The sequence below is a fragment of the Prinia subflava genome, chromosome 10 (assembly GCF_021018805.1).
Source record: "Prinia subflava isolate CZ2003 ecotype Zambia chromosome 10, Cam_Psub_1.2, whole genome shotgun sequence".
NCBI classification, from domain to species: Eukaryota; Metazoa; Chordata; class Aves; order Passeriformes; family Cisticolidae; genus Prinia; species Prinia subflava.
The window spans coordinates 29,506,252-29,519,426 of NC_086256.1; the positions used below are offsets into that span (position 1 = coordinate 29,506,252).

Consider the following 13,175-nt stretch of genomic DNA (forward strand, 5'->3'; position numbering starts at 1 on the left):
CCCGCCTCCTCAGAGCGGCCCCGCTCCCCCGCAGGATGGCCCCGACCCGAATGGCCCCCTCAGAGCGGCCCCGCTCCTCCACAGAACGGCCCCGCCCCTCCCCAGAGCGGCCCCGCCCCGCCCCGGAGCGGCCCCGCCCCGCCGCAGGGTGGCCCCGTCCGTGTCTCCGCCCCCGGCCCGCCCGCCATCGGTAGCTCGGCGCTCGGCGCGGCGGGCGGAGCGCCGCGCGGTCGATGTGACGGGGGCTCTCCGGTACCGGCCATTTCCCGCCGGCCCGACCCGGCCCGGCCCGGTGAGCGCGGGGGCGGCGGGTCCCGTCCTGGGCCTGCCGGGCGCTCCCTGCTCTCCCCTCCAGGCTTCTCCCCCCCGGGCACGGAGCCCCAGGGCACAGAGCGGCCATGCCTCCCAAATTCAAGCGGCACCTGAACGACGACGAGGTGACGGGCTCGGTGAAGAGCGAGCGGGTGAGTGCCTCTCCCGCGGGGCGCAGCGGGCGGGGGCTGAGCGCGGGGCGGCCGCGCTCGGTGCCCGCGGTAGGGCTGCCTTGGCCGGGTCTCCCGGTGCCGCCGCAGCCCTCAGGCGCGGGGCCCAGCGGCCCCGAGCGCGGTGACAGCGCCGTTCGGTGCGCGTGTGTCACCCCAGTCCGGTACGGCTCTTCTGGGGACCTGTTGCGGCTCCTTCAGCCTGCATCCATGGCCAGGGGGTGCCGGTGCCTCCAGCCCCCTGCCCTTCCGCAGAGCCTGGCAGGGACACGGCCTGGCTGTGCTGCCCACGTTGGCTGAAGGGCTTGAGTGAAGTCACCCTGTGCTTTACGGTTCCCTCACATTTCAGGCTTTGAATACAGGTCCCAGCAGTTGCCAGGTTTGGAACAAGTGGGTTTAACCTGCTGGGGTCCGGCTGTGCTGAAGCTCGCTTTGGGCTGTGGTCAGAAATGCTGCTGCAGCTCCCGACAGCTGTCAGCGAGAGCAGGAGCCCGTGCTGCAGGAGCAGAGTGCTCCTCCCGTGAGGGAAGCAGTGGCTGCAGCTATTGCATGGTGTTGCAGGTTTGAGTTGAGTGAGCAGATGTGACACGATGGAAATGTAGATGAGCTTCAACATCAGAGCATCAGGCTGGCAGGTGGGGGCCCAGACCTACACACTGGAAGCAGCAGCTATTGGTGTCCCAAGGACCAGCTGCTGAGTCCCTGGGCCCATCCCTTTAGCGTGTCACCTCCCCATCTTGGTTGTCTTTGACCCTAAGCCGCAATGTTCTTGTCCGGAACATTCAGGCTTCAGTGTTATTGTGGGGCTGCTCTTAAATCAGATTTTGGGTCCTCTCATGCAGCGTAGTGGATCAGCAAAGGGGAGCCCTGAGGAGCCCTTTGGGGTGAAGCAGTGGAGCCCTTGGGTCATCCCTCTTACACCTGCTGCCATCAGATGGTGGAGAATCCATGTCCTCCAAATCCAGAGTGGCTCTGATTTCCTGAGGGGATGGGACAGCCCGGGGTGGTTATAGGTGATGCTGATGTTTTTGAGTGCAGGGCTGGGGATTGTCCCTTGAGCAGAGAGGGCCTTCCTGCAGTCAGAGGATGCTGATTGCATCCTCAGAGTGGGAATGTGTGTGTAAGAGATGGTGATTGCTTATTAATGAGATGGTTTTTCTGTGTTTGCAGAGGAACCTGTTGGAGGAAGACTCGGATGAAGAGGAAGACTTTTTCTTGTGAGTTGGAATGCGGTGTCATACCTGCCTGCAGCACTGAGACTGGGGGCTTGGGAATGAAAACCTTTGATTCCTTTGGGATGTTCTTCCAGAGCCTTGGCCTTGAGCATGAAATAACAGGTGTGACCTTTTGTAAGAGTGAGGTGTCCCACATATCCTAAGACATGGGAGGGACTCATGGGAGGTATGAAAACAATCCTCCATGCACAAGGTGTTGGTTCTCTCCTCTGTATCTTTTGGGTCTGGTTTAAAAACATGTTTTCGTTGTACCTTCTGTCCTGATTGCTCTTTTCTGCCTGCAGGAGGGGCCCTTCTGGACCCAGGTTTGGACCCAGGAATGACAAGATCAGGCAGTAAGTTGTAGTTCCTTAGTGTCACAGGGATAATAATTTATTCTGGCACTGTGAGCTCCTGCTGCTGTCTTGTCAGAGTAGTTCTGTGTAGCTCATCATACGAACATTCCTTGTGCCTGTGTTCTTCTAACATTTCCTACCCCATGTGTCCACAGCTAAAGCAAATCTCAGCTTTGATGCAGCCTGTCAGGAAATTGTGTTGGCAGAGGCAAAGGGATAAGATTACATCACAGTAGCTTACTGGAGTTTCTGAAGCCCTTGCTGTGTTCTGGTGGGGACCTGTTCCATGCTTTGGGAGGCTCTTTCTCTACAGCATTAACCCTGAATTTTAACCTTTCCTAGCACCATTTTTTAATTTTTGAGGTTTTTTTACCTCATCTGTAACGTGTTCCTTAACGTTTCGAGACAGTGGTCAGGAACACACCAGGACCATGGGTTTGGGCAGCAGCCGCACCTCTGGCATCCTCTTCTCCAGATAAAAACGTGATCTAGGTGACCTAGAGATGAGCAGTGACTCACTGAGGTCAAATAGCTGGAAAACAGGAAGCTATTACAGCTGGAGGAGTGGAGCAAGAAAGAAGGAGTGAGCACTCTGGCTCCTTCTCCCATCGAGTCATTTCCTGGATGATGCTTGTTCAGCTCCAGTTTTTCCTGTGAAGGATGTGGTGATGGTACTCAATCACAAACATGGGGATACTCACAGCCCCCTGGTCTGTGTTGCCCTGTTTCCTTTGCTGATCTGTGTGGAGCCAGGACTGTGTGGGAACTGCTGCCTAGGCATTGTTCAGACTGGGTTGGGTTTGCAGCCTGCGTGTGGCTCTTGGTTAGGGATTTTTTCCATGCCAGGAGGAAGCCAGCACAGCTCTGGGATGACTCAGTGCCACCAGCAGCATCGGGCTGTGCTTGCCACGTTATCTTGAGCAGGAGTGAAGGGCACTTGAGTTGCACAAGAGGCAGGGGGCAGGTGGCTGCACCCTGAGTTTTCAGGGCATCTGTGTTCCCTCCAGAGCAAGGAGGCTGTTGGTAGAGAGCAACTACTCTTTGGAGTAAGCCAGTGTGGATAGAGCCTCCCTTCTAGGGCATGGTCTGGAATGAATGAGAAAGCTGAGAATTGGGTTTATGAGTGGGGTCTCACCTCCATAGAGGTGGGGTAGTGTCTACCCCTTCATCCTCTGCTGGACAGCACCTACAGTGTCTGCTGTGTTCCCTGTTGGTGGGAGCAAACAGGAGCTCTTCTCTTCCCACTGTCCTGCCCTGGCAGAAGGGAGCAGTGGCTTAGGTGGAGGAGGGCACTGCACCTGTGAAAAGGAAGAAAAGTGAAAGAAGCATTTAGCCAGGAGCTGGTGGGCCCATAGGTGATGTGACTAATGGCCCTCACACGAGGCTTGCCCATTGCCAGAGACTGCCTGGGTGTAGTGGATGTGGCATGGAATGTGTCCCTGGAGTTGTCAAGGGGCTACATCTATGGAACATCTAGAGTATCTGTTACAAACCAGAATTCATTTTCTGCTCTCATCAGCGTTGATTGCTTTGTTTAAAAGCACTTGCACCATGCAGTCATCCCTTTTTTTCATGGAGATCACTGAAGTTTCTGATCAGTTCAGCCCTTATGCTGTAGGGATCAATGCCTGGTCTCATAGTGAGTCAGTTGTCTTTGTTTCAACAGAGAAAGGGTTGGGTGACTGCTGAAAAACTGTAAGGAAGAGACATTTTAAGGACGAGTTCGAGCATTTGGAGAGCTGAGGCATAGCTGGGCAAAGCTAGAGAGGCCATGGCAGTACAGGGCTGGAGAACGAGGTGTGAAGATGGGCGTAGAAGGAAACTGGGTGGAGGATTGGGTAGAGGAAAAAGTGATGGGATTATGGGAGCAAAGGTGTGGAACATGTTAAACGTGAGGGGCAAGACTGGAAAGTTTTCCTAGTTGTCCTTGGCAGGAAAGGGTTGGGTCAGGATTGGAGTTTGGCAGCAGAGACCCTCAGGGCCGGCTCAGCTGTGGGGAACACTGCAAACCTGGCAGGGGAAAGAGGTGAGTTACAGTCAGCAACAGTGACAGGAGGGAGTGTCAGTCCCCTTTGAGCTGAGCTTTGTCCTGGTGGAAGCTGCGTGGTTGGGGTGGACTCTCTGCTGGTAGTTGAGAGGCCACACGGGGTCCCTTTGGCTCCCTTTGAGGCCTCCCGTCTGCAGGGTGGGCTGGAGCTGAAGTGCAGCTTTTAAAGGGCTTTTATCCTTTTCCCCAAAGGTAAAAAGAACAGGTAAGGGAGAGCTGATCTCCTTTCTCTGCCTTTGCTTTGAGGCTTTGGAAGAAGTGCTGAATGTGTGCATGAGAGCCTTTTCAAGGGAAGTTGGGATGTTCATCTTCCAGCTGGATTTCTTTTATTTGGAAAAGGAGCTTCTCATCACAGACCATCTTTTCAAAAATTCTGCTAAAATCAGCCCCTTTTTTGCACTGCTTGGCTCACTTTACTGCTGATGTTTGTGCTTTCAGGGAACTGTGCCATTGGGTTCTTGTTCATGCTGCTGCTGAGGCTCAGCACAGTGCTGGGGTTCCCCGGGAGCCTCTTGGTCTCTGTGAATTGTGCTGCTTTGGGGGGTCAGCATTCCCAGCCCCAGAGGCTCTGCCTGGCAGGGGAAGATTTAGGGAATGGTTTGAGCTCATGAGGTGAGAGCTGACTGCAGCTTCCCAGGGCTCATTGCAGGTTGTGCAGTGAACCTCAGCCATAGTCCAGGCTTTCATCTGAAGGTGACACCAAGACCACATTGACAGGTATCATTGTTGGCTATTTCAATGACTGAAAGGCTTTAGGGAGGCATAGACTGCTGTTTTCCTCCCCACTGGGACTAAACAGCAACTTCAGTGCAGGGCTTTGTGGCATGTTTCAGCAGTGTTACCCCATTGTTGGGAACATCAGGGCTCTCTGCAGAGAGCTGGGGAGTGCTGTGCAGTGCTGGCCTCCGCCTCTGTACCCTCCATCTGCCTTGGCTCTCCCTCCTGTTCCCTCTTCCCTGGGTGGCTGCCACAGTGAGGGGTGTTTGTGTGTAATTTGCACCAAAATACACACTGGTAATGGCACTGGGGTGGAAACTGCAGTGTGTCATGCTGGCTGCAAACAGCCAGCCTGGAGACAAGCAGCAGCTGCGGGCAGCACATGCCATGGTGTGTGCACAGGCTGTTTACAGTGTCTGCAGAATGCAGCACTGTTAGCCCAGCACCCTGACCAGCCCAGGCAGGTTCTCAGGACCTAACCCAGTGTGGCCAAATAAGCCCAGGCTTATTCCTCCCACTCTGGAACAGAGGAGCACAAGAGGAGTCTAAAGTGAGCTGAGTACCACTGGATCTTGTTGCTTTGATGGTGTATGTTTGCTGTCCTTGTTAAAAGCATCAGACTTGCAGTAATTAGTAAGAAAGAAGGTCGTGGGAGACATATTTCATGTTTCTGTCTTGGTGCCTCTCCTGGCAGGTATTTATTCCACTTTATTTCTCTTGGAAATCTGGCAGGAGTAAAGCACATGAAGTGTATGTGTCAAAAGCCCATAGCTCCCCAACAGGAAATACACTTTGTATTAGAGGACTCATTCCCTTTTGCCAAATAAAGCAAGAAAACATTTTCTTCTTGATATGACTTGACTTTCCTACCTCAGGCATGCCAAACTAGTAGGAATTTTTGAATTTATTCTGAGGCTTTTGGGCTAATATACAGGCTGAGCATTTTTCAGCCCCCTCCTGGAGAGGCAGCAGGGAAGGCTGGGAGAGAACAGAAAGAAAGGGCTGGCTTAAGGTCTGGTTAAGGTGCTGTGTGGAGGTCTGAATTTTCCTGGCTTAGCCTCTTCCTTCCTGTTCTTTGCTTTGTTGTTTTGTTGGGTTTTTTCCCCAACAAACAGATGGCAAACGGTGCTACCCAAATGCATCTGTGTTCCATGGGAGGCAACACTTCAACATTTGTGGGAGTTCATAAGCCTTGATTTCTTTGTGCCCCCATTTTCCATGTGTGAAATGTTTTGTTCTCCTGGGGACAGCTGACAGCTTGCCCAGGGTTTGGGCAGGTAACAAGGGCCCTTAGCATTTTGCCAGCAGCTCAAGTGAGAAGAGACAGGATGCTGAGAAGCAGCTTGGGCAGTAAGGGTGTGTGCTCCACAGCTCTCCCCTAACTGCTGTTAAACCACCACAGCAGCTTGAAGTTACCAGCCTGATTTGCCACCAACATTTTGAGGTGTCCCAGGACTGCAGCAGCACCCCTCAAGGCTCTGACCTGCACTGGCAGAGATACAGGTGGTGCTGCATTGCTCTGCAAGTTCCTAGATGCACTGTAACCTTGTGTGCTCCCACTTGTTCGTTGTACTGGGATAACTTGGTTACAAATCTGTTGTGGGAGGAAATTTCTCTATTTTGAAGCCAGAAAATGTTTTTAGAAACATTTACATACTGCAAATGTAGACTTCTGTGTGTGAAGCCGATGTTTGAGGCTTAGAGGTTTTGCCAAGTTGGCTCATCTGGGGTAGCAGATGTTGGTGTTTTTCCTCTCGCCCAAGCTGTAGCTGCATTGCTGGGACTTGTTGTGCCAAGGCAGGGAAAGCTCCTTGCAGAACGTGTCTGCTTGTCACCTAGGGCTGGGCCGTGGGGCTGTGTGTCCTGTGTGTCCTGTGTGGGGTGGACAATTGGCCCCACAGGGCACTGCCGGGTGTTTCCTGGGCAGCATCTGTCCCCATCCTCAGTGCCACCTTCCGAGCTGTCCCCATCCTCAGTGCCACCTTCCGAGCTGTCCCCATCCTCAGTGCCACCTTCCGAGCTGTGCCCCTCGCCTGGGACCTTGTAAAACAAACCGTGGAGCAGGGCAGGGCAGTTCCTGCTGAGGGGTCTGTGGGATTCTCTGTGCCCTTCCCCTCCAGACAGGGAGCTCCTGGCAGGAGGTTCCTGTCAGCGTGGAAGGCAGGAGCTGCCACCGCACGGTGTAGGGTTCAGAGAGATGCTGCTCCCACAGACTCTGTGATGCAGCAGAGAAGGCAGATTCCTTTCTTATGCTGTCCTAAATAAAGCAAATGTTTACATGTGCTGCTGGAGTCCAGCACGTGCCTTATCACAGCTGTTGACTCAGAAATTGGTTTCAGAGGAGTCGCTTGGCTCTTCCAGCTCTGGAAGCCACAGTGCAGTGGTGCTGGAGAGCTCGACCTGAAAGGCTAAGATGGGAAACCATATTTAGAGATGGGGAACTCCTTCCAGAGCTTTCTGGGGAGAAAAAAAGCCTTTTAATGACTATTCTCACCTGTATTTGGAACAGTAAGTAAATGTGAGCGAGTGATGTGTCCACTATTGCTGGTTGCAGCTGCTCCTCATCAGCAGAGGTGTCTGCTTGGTGAGAGGCATGTAGCTGGTAGGAGAAATAGGTCAGTGTGAACCTATGTCTCTAAATGAATGAATTAATTAAATGCATGGTGGCGAGGACAGAGCCCTGTTTCTGGTTCTGCCGTGCCCCATTGACTGGCCTTGAGTCTGTCTTGGCCCCAGTTTTGTGGGCTGTGGGGGAGGATACGCTGTTTCTCTTTGGAGCTATTTCTGTTTTGTTGCCTCCAAGATCCTGCTGTTGCTGTTGCCATTCTGGGAACGGTATGTCTCAAACAATGTATTGTTATCCCCCGGGCCTTAAGAAAATCCTCATTTCTATCTCCAGGAAAATAAATGTGTTATTAGCTCCAAAATACAAACCAGAATGGAGCAGTACTTTTCCACCAGGAAAATTTTTCTCTCTTGCCAGTGTAGTTTTTTTTTCTGGAGTGAATAAATGCATTTTTAATAACCCTACGGGTGTGATTTAGGCTCCTGTTCACTGAAGGCTACCCACAGAGTTGCGTAACCTGTGAGAAGATAAATTATAACTTGGTTTAGTTCACGTCAGCCATTTCTTTGCTATCCCCTTGATGCCCCTGGCAGAGTGGGTTTAATTTAGCAACTCAGTTCCTGGAGGAGGGAACTGATTTAATTTCACCCCGAAACTGAGCAAAGGTGTGATGTGCAGTTCTGTGAAATGTAGAAAGATAAAGTATGGTCTATAGACTCCTTCTTTCCCCTTTGTTACCTGTTCTGTAGCAGAGGTGCCCACCAACAGCAATTAGTGCCTTTTCATACTGCATTTGTGTGTTAAGGGTGTTAGAGACGGTGTCCTGCTTGTGCTGACTTCCCAGTGCTCCCTCTGAGCCCCTTGTGTTCCCTTGCTCTTCCTGGGATTGCCAGAGATCCACCCCATGCCATGCCTCTGGCTTTGTCTGCATCCCATCAACCTCGTTCCGTTGTTGTTCCCTTCCATTTTTGTGGGAGAGCTCTCAGACCCCGCCAGGCTGGGCGGCTCTGGTGCTCACTGCTGCCTCTCGTGCTGCCTTTGCCCTGCCCAGTGTCCAGAACCAGGTGGACGAAGTCATCGACGTCATGCAGGAGAACATCACCAAGGTGATCGAGAGGGGCGAGCGGCTGGACGACCTGCAGGATAAATCAGGTGTGATGTCAAACATGGCTCTGCTGGGCCAGGTTAGCCTGGTTCCGTTCTGAAAGCACCTAATGTCAGACCTGGGCTCACATTTCTGTCCTCCTGACAGTGGTGTTGCTCAGCCTTGGGCTGCAGATCTGACTTCCTCTGACTCTTCTCTCCACCTCTGCCTGCTGCTCTGTGCAGAGGCATTAGTTTGGAGGTGTCTGGGTGCTGGGATCTAGTTGGTCCTTCAGGCAAAGGTAGATTGGTCTGTCTTCTGGCACTGTCCATGGGCTTGCAGAGCAAGTTCCTGTCCTCAGAGAGCAGCCAGGACAGAGGGAGCACAGGGGGACTTGTCTGTGTGCTCTGCTGAAGGGCGTCACACTGACCCTGCTGTGGCTTTGGTGAATCACGCTGTGGTCTTTTATTGCATGGAACCCAGTGGAGTTAGAACAGGTGAGTGGGTGCTCTGACAGTGTGGGCAGCACTGAACTGACTCTCTTCTTTCCTTTAATAGACAGTTTATCAGACAATGCAGCAGCTTTTAGCAAAAGAGCCAAGCACCTCCGGAGACAGATGTGGTGGCGAGACTGTAAGGTGAGCAAGAAGGGGAATGGGCAGGGCTGGGGCTGTGGAGGGGTGGTGACCTGCCTGTCCCTGGGAGGAGGTGGAGAAGCTCTGCTTCCTGGCTGAAGATGTGCTGGGAGGCAGAGGTCGAAGCAGCTGCCAGTGTAAGGTGCCCGTGTGCTCCCCTTGCAGATGAAGGCGATCATAGCGATGGTGGTGCTCGTTCTCCTGCTCGTCATCATCGGTGAGTAGCTCCACGTCACCCCAGCCATGCCTGGCATGGACATACGGGTGCCACTGGGGGACAGCACCTGAGCCACTGCACTCTGCCTTAAGGGGTGCCTGCAGAGCGTCCTGTGCTCCTCTTCTGCCTCTCTTAAGGGTGCACACAGAGGAGCAGGGACAAACCAGGTCCTGCTGTGACAAAGAGAGCCAGCAGTGCCCTGCCAACCTTGCACTGACCCAGGGGTGGCACTGACTGGTCCCAAGGTGGGTGGGAGTACTTGGAAAAGTTTCAGGCTAGAGCAATGTCTTCAGAAACATCTCTACATGTATCGGCCACCTTGCAATGAGCCTGCTGTGTACAAATGCTCTACCCCAAAGCTGATGTGCTGCTTAATTTCCATCAAGTAGCTGTTGTGGCTTTGCCATTGGTGCCTTCCCGTGCTCTCTGCCTTTCCTGGAGCTCCTCAGAGCAGAGATGTCCCTGCTTTTCCTACCAAACAGCTCAGAATGACCAGAGCAAGTTTCTTCCAGGCAGGAATAACTGATCCCTCTGCCTGCAGAATGACATGCTCCAGGGATCCAGGCAGCCCAGCACAGCTCTTCTGTGCCACTGGGTCTGGAGGCTTTTCCTCCTGCTGAAGTGTCCAGGGGCAGCTCTGTAACTGTTCTTGTTCCTTCAGCAAAGCCCTTGTGGCCTGTTGTCCTTCTAACACACAGCCTGCAGTGGGAGAGGCTAAGCTGGCAGCAGGGCTGAGAGGGAGACTGATGGAAAATCCCATCTGCTTTAGTTTTTGGAAGCTGGAAGGAGATGAAGGTAGCAGGACATGTTGTCTAGCATGTGTGCAGACAGCAGGTTGCTTTAGCCTGGGGCTGGGAACACCCTTCTGCTGGCAGCTGCTGGGTATTTGTCCCTGCACAAATGGGGGGACTCCCTGGCAGGGATGGGTGTGTGGTGAGAGCTCTTTCTCTGTGTTTTGCAGTCCCCATAGTCCTGAAGTACCGTTCCTGACAGGGCCGCGGGAGGCTTCGGTGGAGCTGCCTCTGGATAACCCAACTGCTGTGTAATTTAAGTGAGAGATCTGTATATAGCCTGGAAGCTGTTCTTTCTCCTGGAAGCAGGAGGTGGTGGCAAGCAGCCAGTTCTAAGGGAGCGTTTTAAGAACTACCAAACAACCCTTTTCCAGTCGAGTACCTGTTCCTCCTGTCAGACTTTTTTTTTTAATAACACAAGATCCAGATCCCAAACTGCCTGTTTTGTGGAATTCTGGGTCTCTGGTTTGGAGCTGGCTACTTGCCCCTATGGTCTATATGTATATACGGTTGAGTTGTAATATTAATAACGATAATAATAATAATAATAATGTGGTTTGAGCAGCTCCTTGCTGCCTGCTGTTGAAGTCAGAGGGGACTCTGTCTTTGTATCAGAGAAAAGGAGGGGATAGAATTCCGAAGGGAAAAATACCAGTGTATTGTAGGGAACTGATTCTTTTGAGGACAGCTGTAAGGGTGTTGTTTTTCTCTTGTTCAAAAAAGAAAAAAAAAAGAGAAAATGTGAAATGAGGTTTTACAATCCAGAAGATTTTCTGGTTCTGCCATGGGAATGCACAAGCTCAGTGTTTTCAGTATTGCTGCTTACAGCTGTGACTAAAAACATTCCAGTAAACCTATTTTTGACTGTACCTGTGGAATTTCTGCACGTCTTCATAAAGTTTTGGAGGACATTCAGGGCTCTCTGAGGCTGGGAGTCCCCATTTCTGTGTGTTCTTAACCAAAAGAAAGAAATGTTTGTAAAATCCAGCAAGCAGCACGATTATGTGAAGACAGCTGGAGAACAATTCTCCTGACACCCATCCACAGTGAACAAGCCCGGTTCATATTCAGAGCCTTCACCTTGGTGTGGTGGTTGTGGTCCTGAATGGCAGCTGATTTTGCTTCCTGGTGATCCAGTGGGGTGGGGATTATTCCCAGACATGGGCACTGGGGAGCTGCAGGGACCCCTGTGCTGCAATGAACAGGAACTAAGCTCCTCTATCCACGGGTGGGACTGTGGTGCTTTGGCTGTTTCCAGCCTTGGTCTCAAGTGCTGGTGGCATTTCTGTCAGCCCTTTATTTTTGGGAGCCTTCTCCTTTCCAGCCCTGAGCCTGCCACTTTAGCTGAGCCAAGCTCTTCCGGTTCTCTTTTTGGTTTTTTCTGATGAGAGAAGTGTTGTCCTGCTAAGCATGTTTTTGAAATCATTCTGGAGAGGGGAAATGGTGCCCCAGAGAATTTCTGTGCTGTGTCCCAGCTTCCTCTTCTGCCCTCCCCCAGGACCTTGTGCAGTTTCCACCTGAGCGCTACCCCTTGCAGAGAAGGGGGTTAGGAGTGAGCACAGCAGGCTGGAGGGCTGGATGTGACTACAAGCTCCCTTGCCCAGCTGGAATATAAACAGGGCTGTTCCCCTCTGCCAGACCTGACCTCTCCAGGTGGGAATCTGGAAGGCAAGCTGGGTTTTCCCTCCTGAAGCTGTTTTTAACATCATACACTCAGTGGAAGGGACAAAAATCATGCTGCCTATGCCTTTGGCTACTCTCTGCCTGCAAAGGAGCATTAAGGTGGATGCAGAGGGACTGTGTCTGTCTCCAGCAGGGCTGCAGATCTTGCTGAGCTGTTTGGTACCGTGTCCTGCCAACTGCAAAGTGAGTTAATTCACTCCTGCTGCTGCAGAGCCCTGCCAGTGCCTCTGCCTTTCTCCCCCAGCCCAGCCCTGCCTTTGCTGCTGCTGCCACCCACAGCAGGACCTTGGTGCCACAGGAGTCCTGGTCAGAAACATCGCAGGAGTAGAATTTGCTAAGCAAGTTTTATAGATTTTTTTTTCCTCCCCACAAGGCTGGAAAGACCATTAGAAATTCCTGCTCTTGGGGTGGTACAGAGCAGTCCTGCACATATTCCTTTGGTGTTGTGGTTTTGTGTTGCAGCCTGTGCTGGCACACCCTGGACTGGTGGCAGAGAGAACTGCAGTCAGCAGAAAGGAGTGTTGTTTCCAGCAGTGTCTGCATGCTTGGGGATTGGTTTTCACTTAGGAGATGTTATGAAGGAGATTCTACAACAAAAACAACTCCTTCACCCAAGCTTTGGGTCTGTTTTACCCATTCCTGCATTGTGCAGAGGACAGGCCAGCAGCTGGCTGTTTTCCTCGTGATTTGTTTTGTACAGGGAGTGGCATCTTCTGGCGACAGCAGTGCATTCCTCTCCCGGGACTGGTGTGACCCCGGGTCCCCCTGCCTGAGGGGAGGGGGGCCGCAGGGATGTGACACAGGCGTGGAGAGGCCTCCTGGCTGTGGCAGCCCAGGGGAAGAAGTCCTCGTGAGGAGTCCCCTGCCAAAGCAGGGCTTTGGCAGGCTCTGCAGTGAGGAGGGCCCTGGGTGCACAGTGGGAGGGCTGGGACTCTGCTGCTGCTCCTTCCCAGGCCCTGCTCCCAGCAGCGCCGGCTGCACTGACCTGTTCCTGCAGGCTCCCACCGGCCCCACGGACACCACTCTTGACTCGGGGCCTGGAGGTTCGGCCGCAGCCTCCAGCTGGTCCTGCACTGACCGGAGATGCAGGGCAGGGAAAGCCGCCACAGCCCAGGCCCTCCGTGCACTGCCCTGAGGTGCTGGAATTGGGTGTTGATCAGTTTTAGGTCCAAGTCACTCAGTGCTGGGGCTGTGCTGAGCACAGCCCTCCCAAGGGACAGCTCTGCCTGTGGGAGGCACCAGCAGCAGCAAACCAACAACGGCGGAACTTCAGCACTCCGACACAGGAAACCTGATGACAGAAAACGCAGAGACGCGCCAGAGGTCGCAGGTTGAACAGCAACAGAGCTTGGAACACAATCGCCTTCCCGATTCCCCAGCTAC

General features: G+C 53.0%; 1 protein-coding gene and 1 long non-coding RNA gene across 2 annotated transcripts; one reads left to right on the top strand and one right to left on the bottom strand.

Annotated features, from left to right (window-relative positions):
* Window positions 1–180: 180 nt before the first annotated feature.
* VAMP4 (vesicle associated membrane protein 4) lies at window positions 181–10,529 on the top strand. Its single transcript, XM_063406685.1, has 7 exons — window positions 181–464; window positions 1,653–1,699; window positions 2,002–2,052; window positions 8,434–8,534; window positions 9,025–9,104; window positions 9,267–9,318; window positions 10,280–10,529. The coding sequence occupies exons 1-7, from the start codon at window positions 399–401 to the stop codon at window positions 10,306–10,308; spliced, it is 426 nt and encodes a 141-aa protein (XP_063262755.1). The 5' UTR covers window positions 181–398; the 3' UTR covers window positions 10,309–10,529.
* LOC134555236 (uncharacterized) lies at window positions 2,002–8,427 on the bottom strand. The gene is made up of 2 exons (XR_010081389.1): window positions 7,311–8,427; window positions 2,002–7,224 (listed from the first exon to the last, which is right to left on the bottom strand). It is a non-coding gene; the product is annotated as an uncharacterized LOC134555236 (long non-coding RNA).
* Window positions 10,530–13,175: the final 2,646 nt, after the last annotated feature.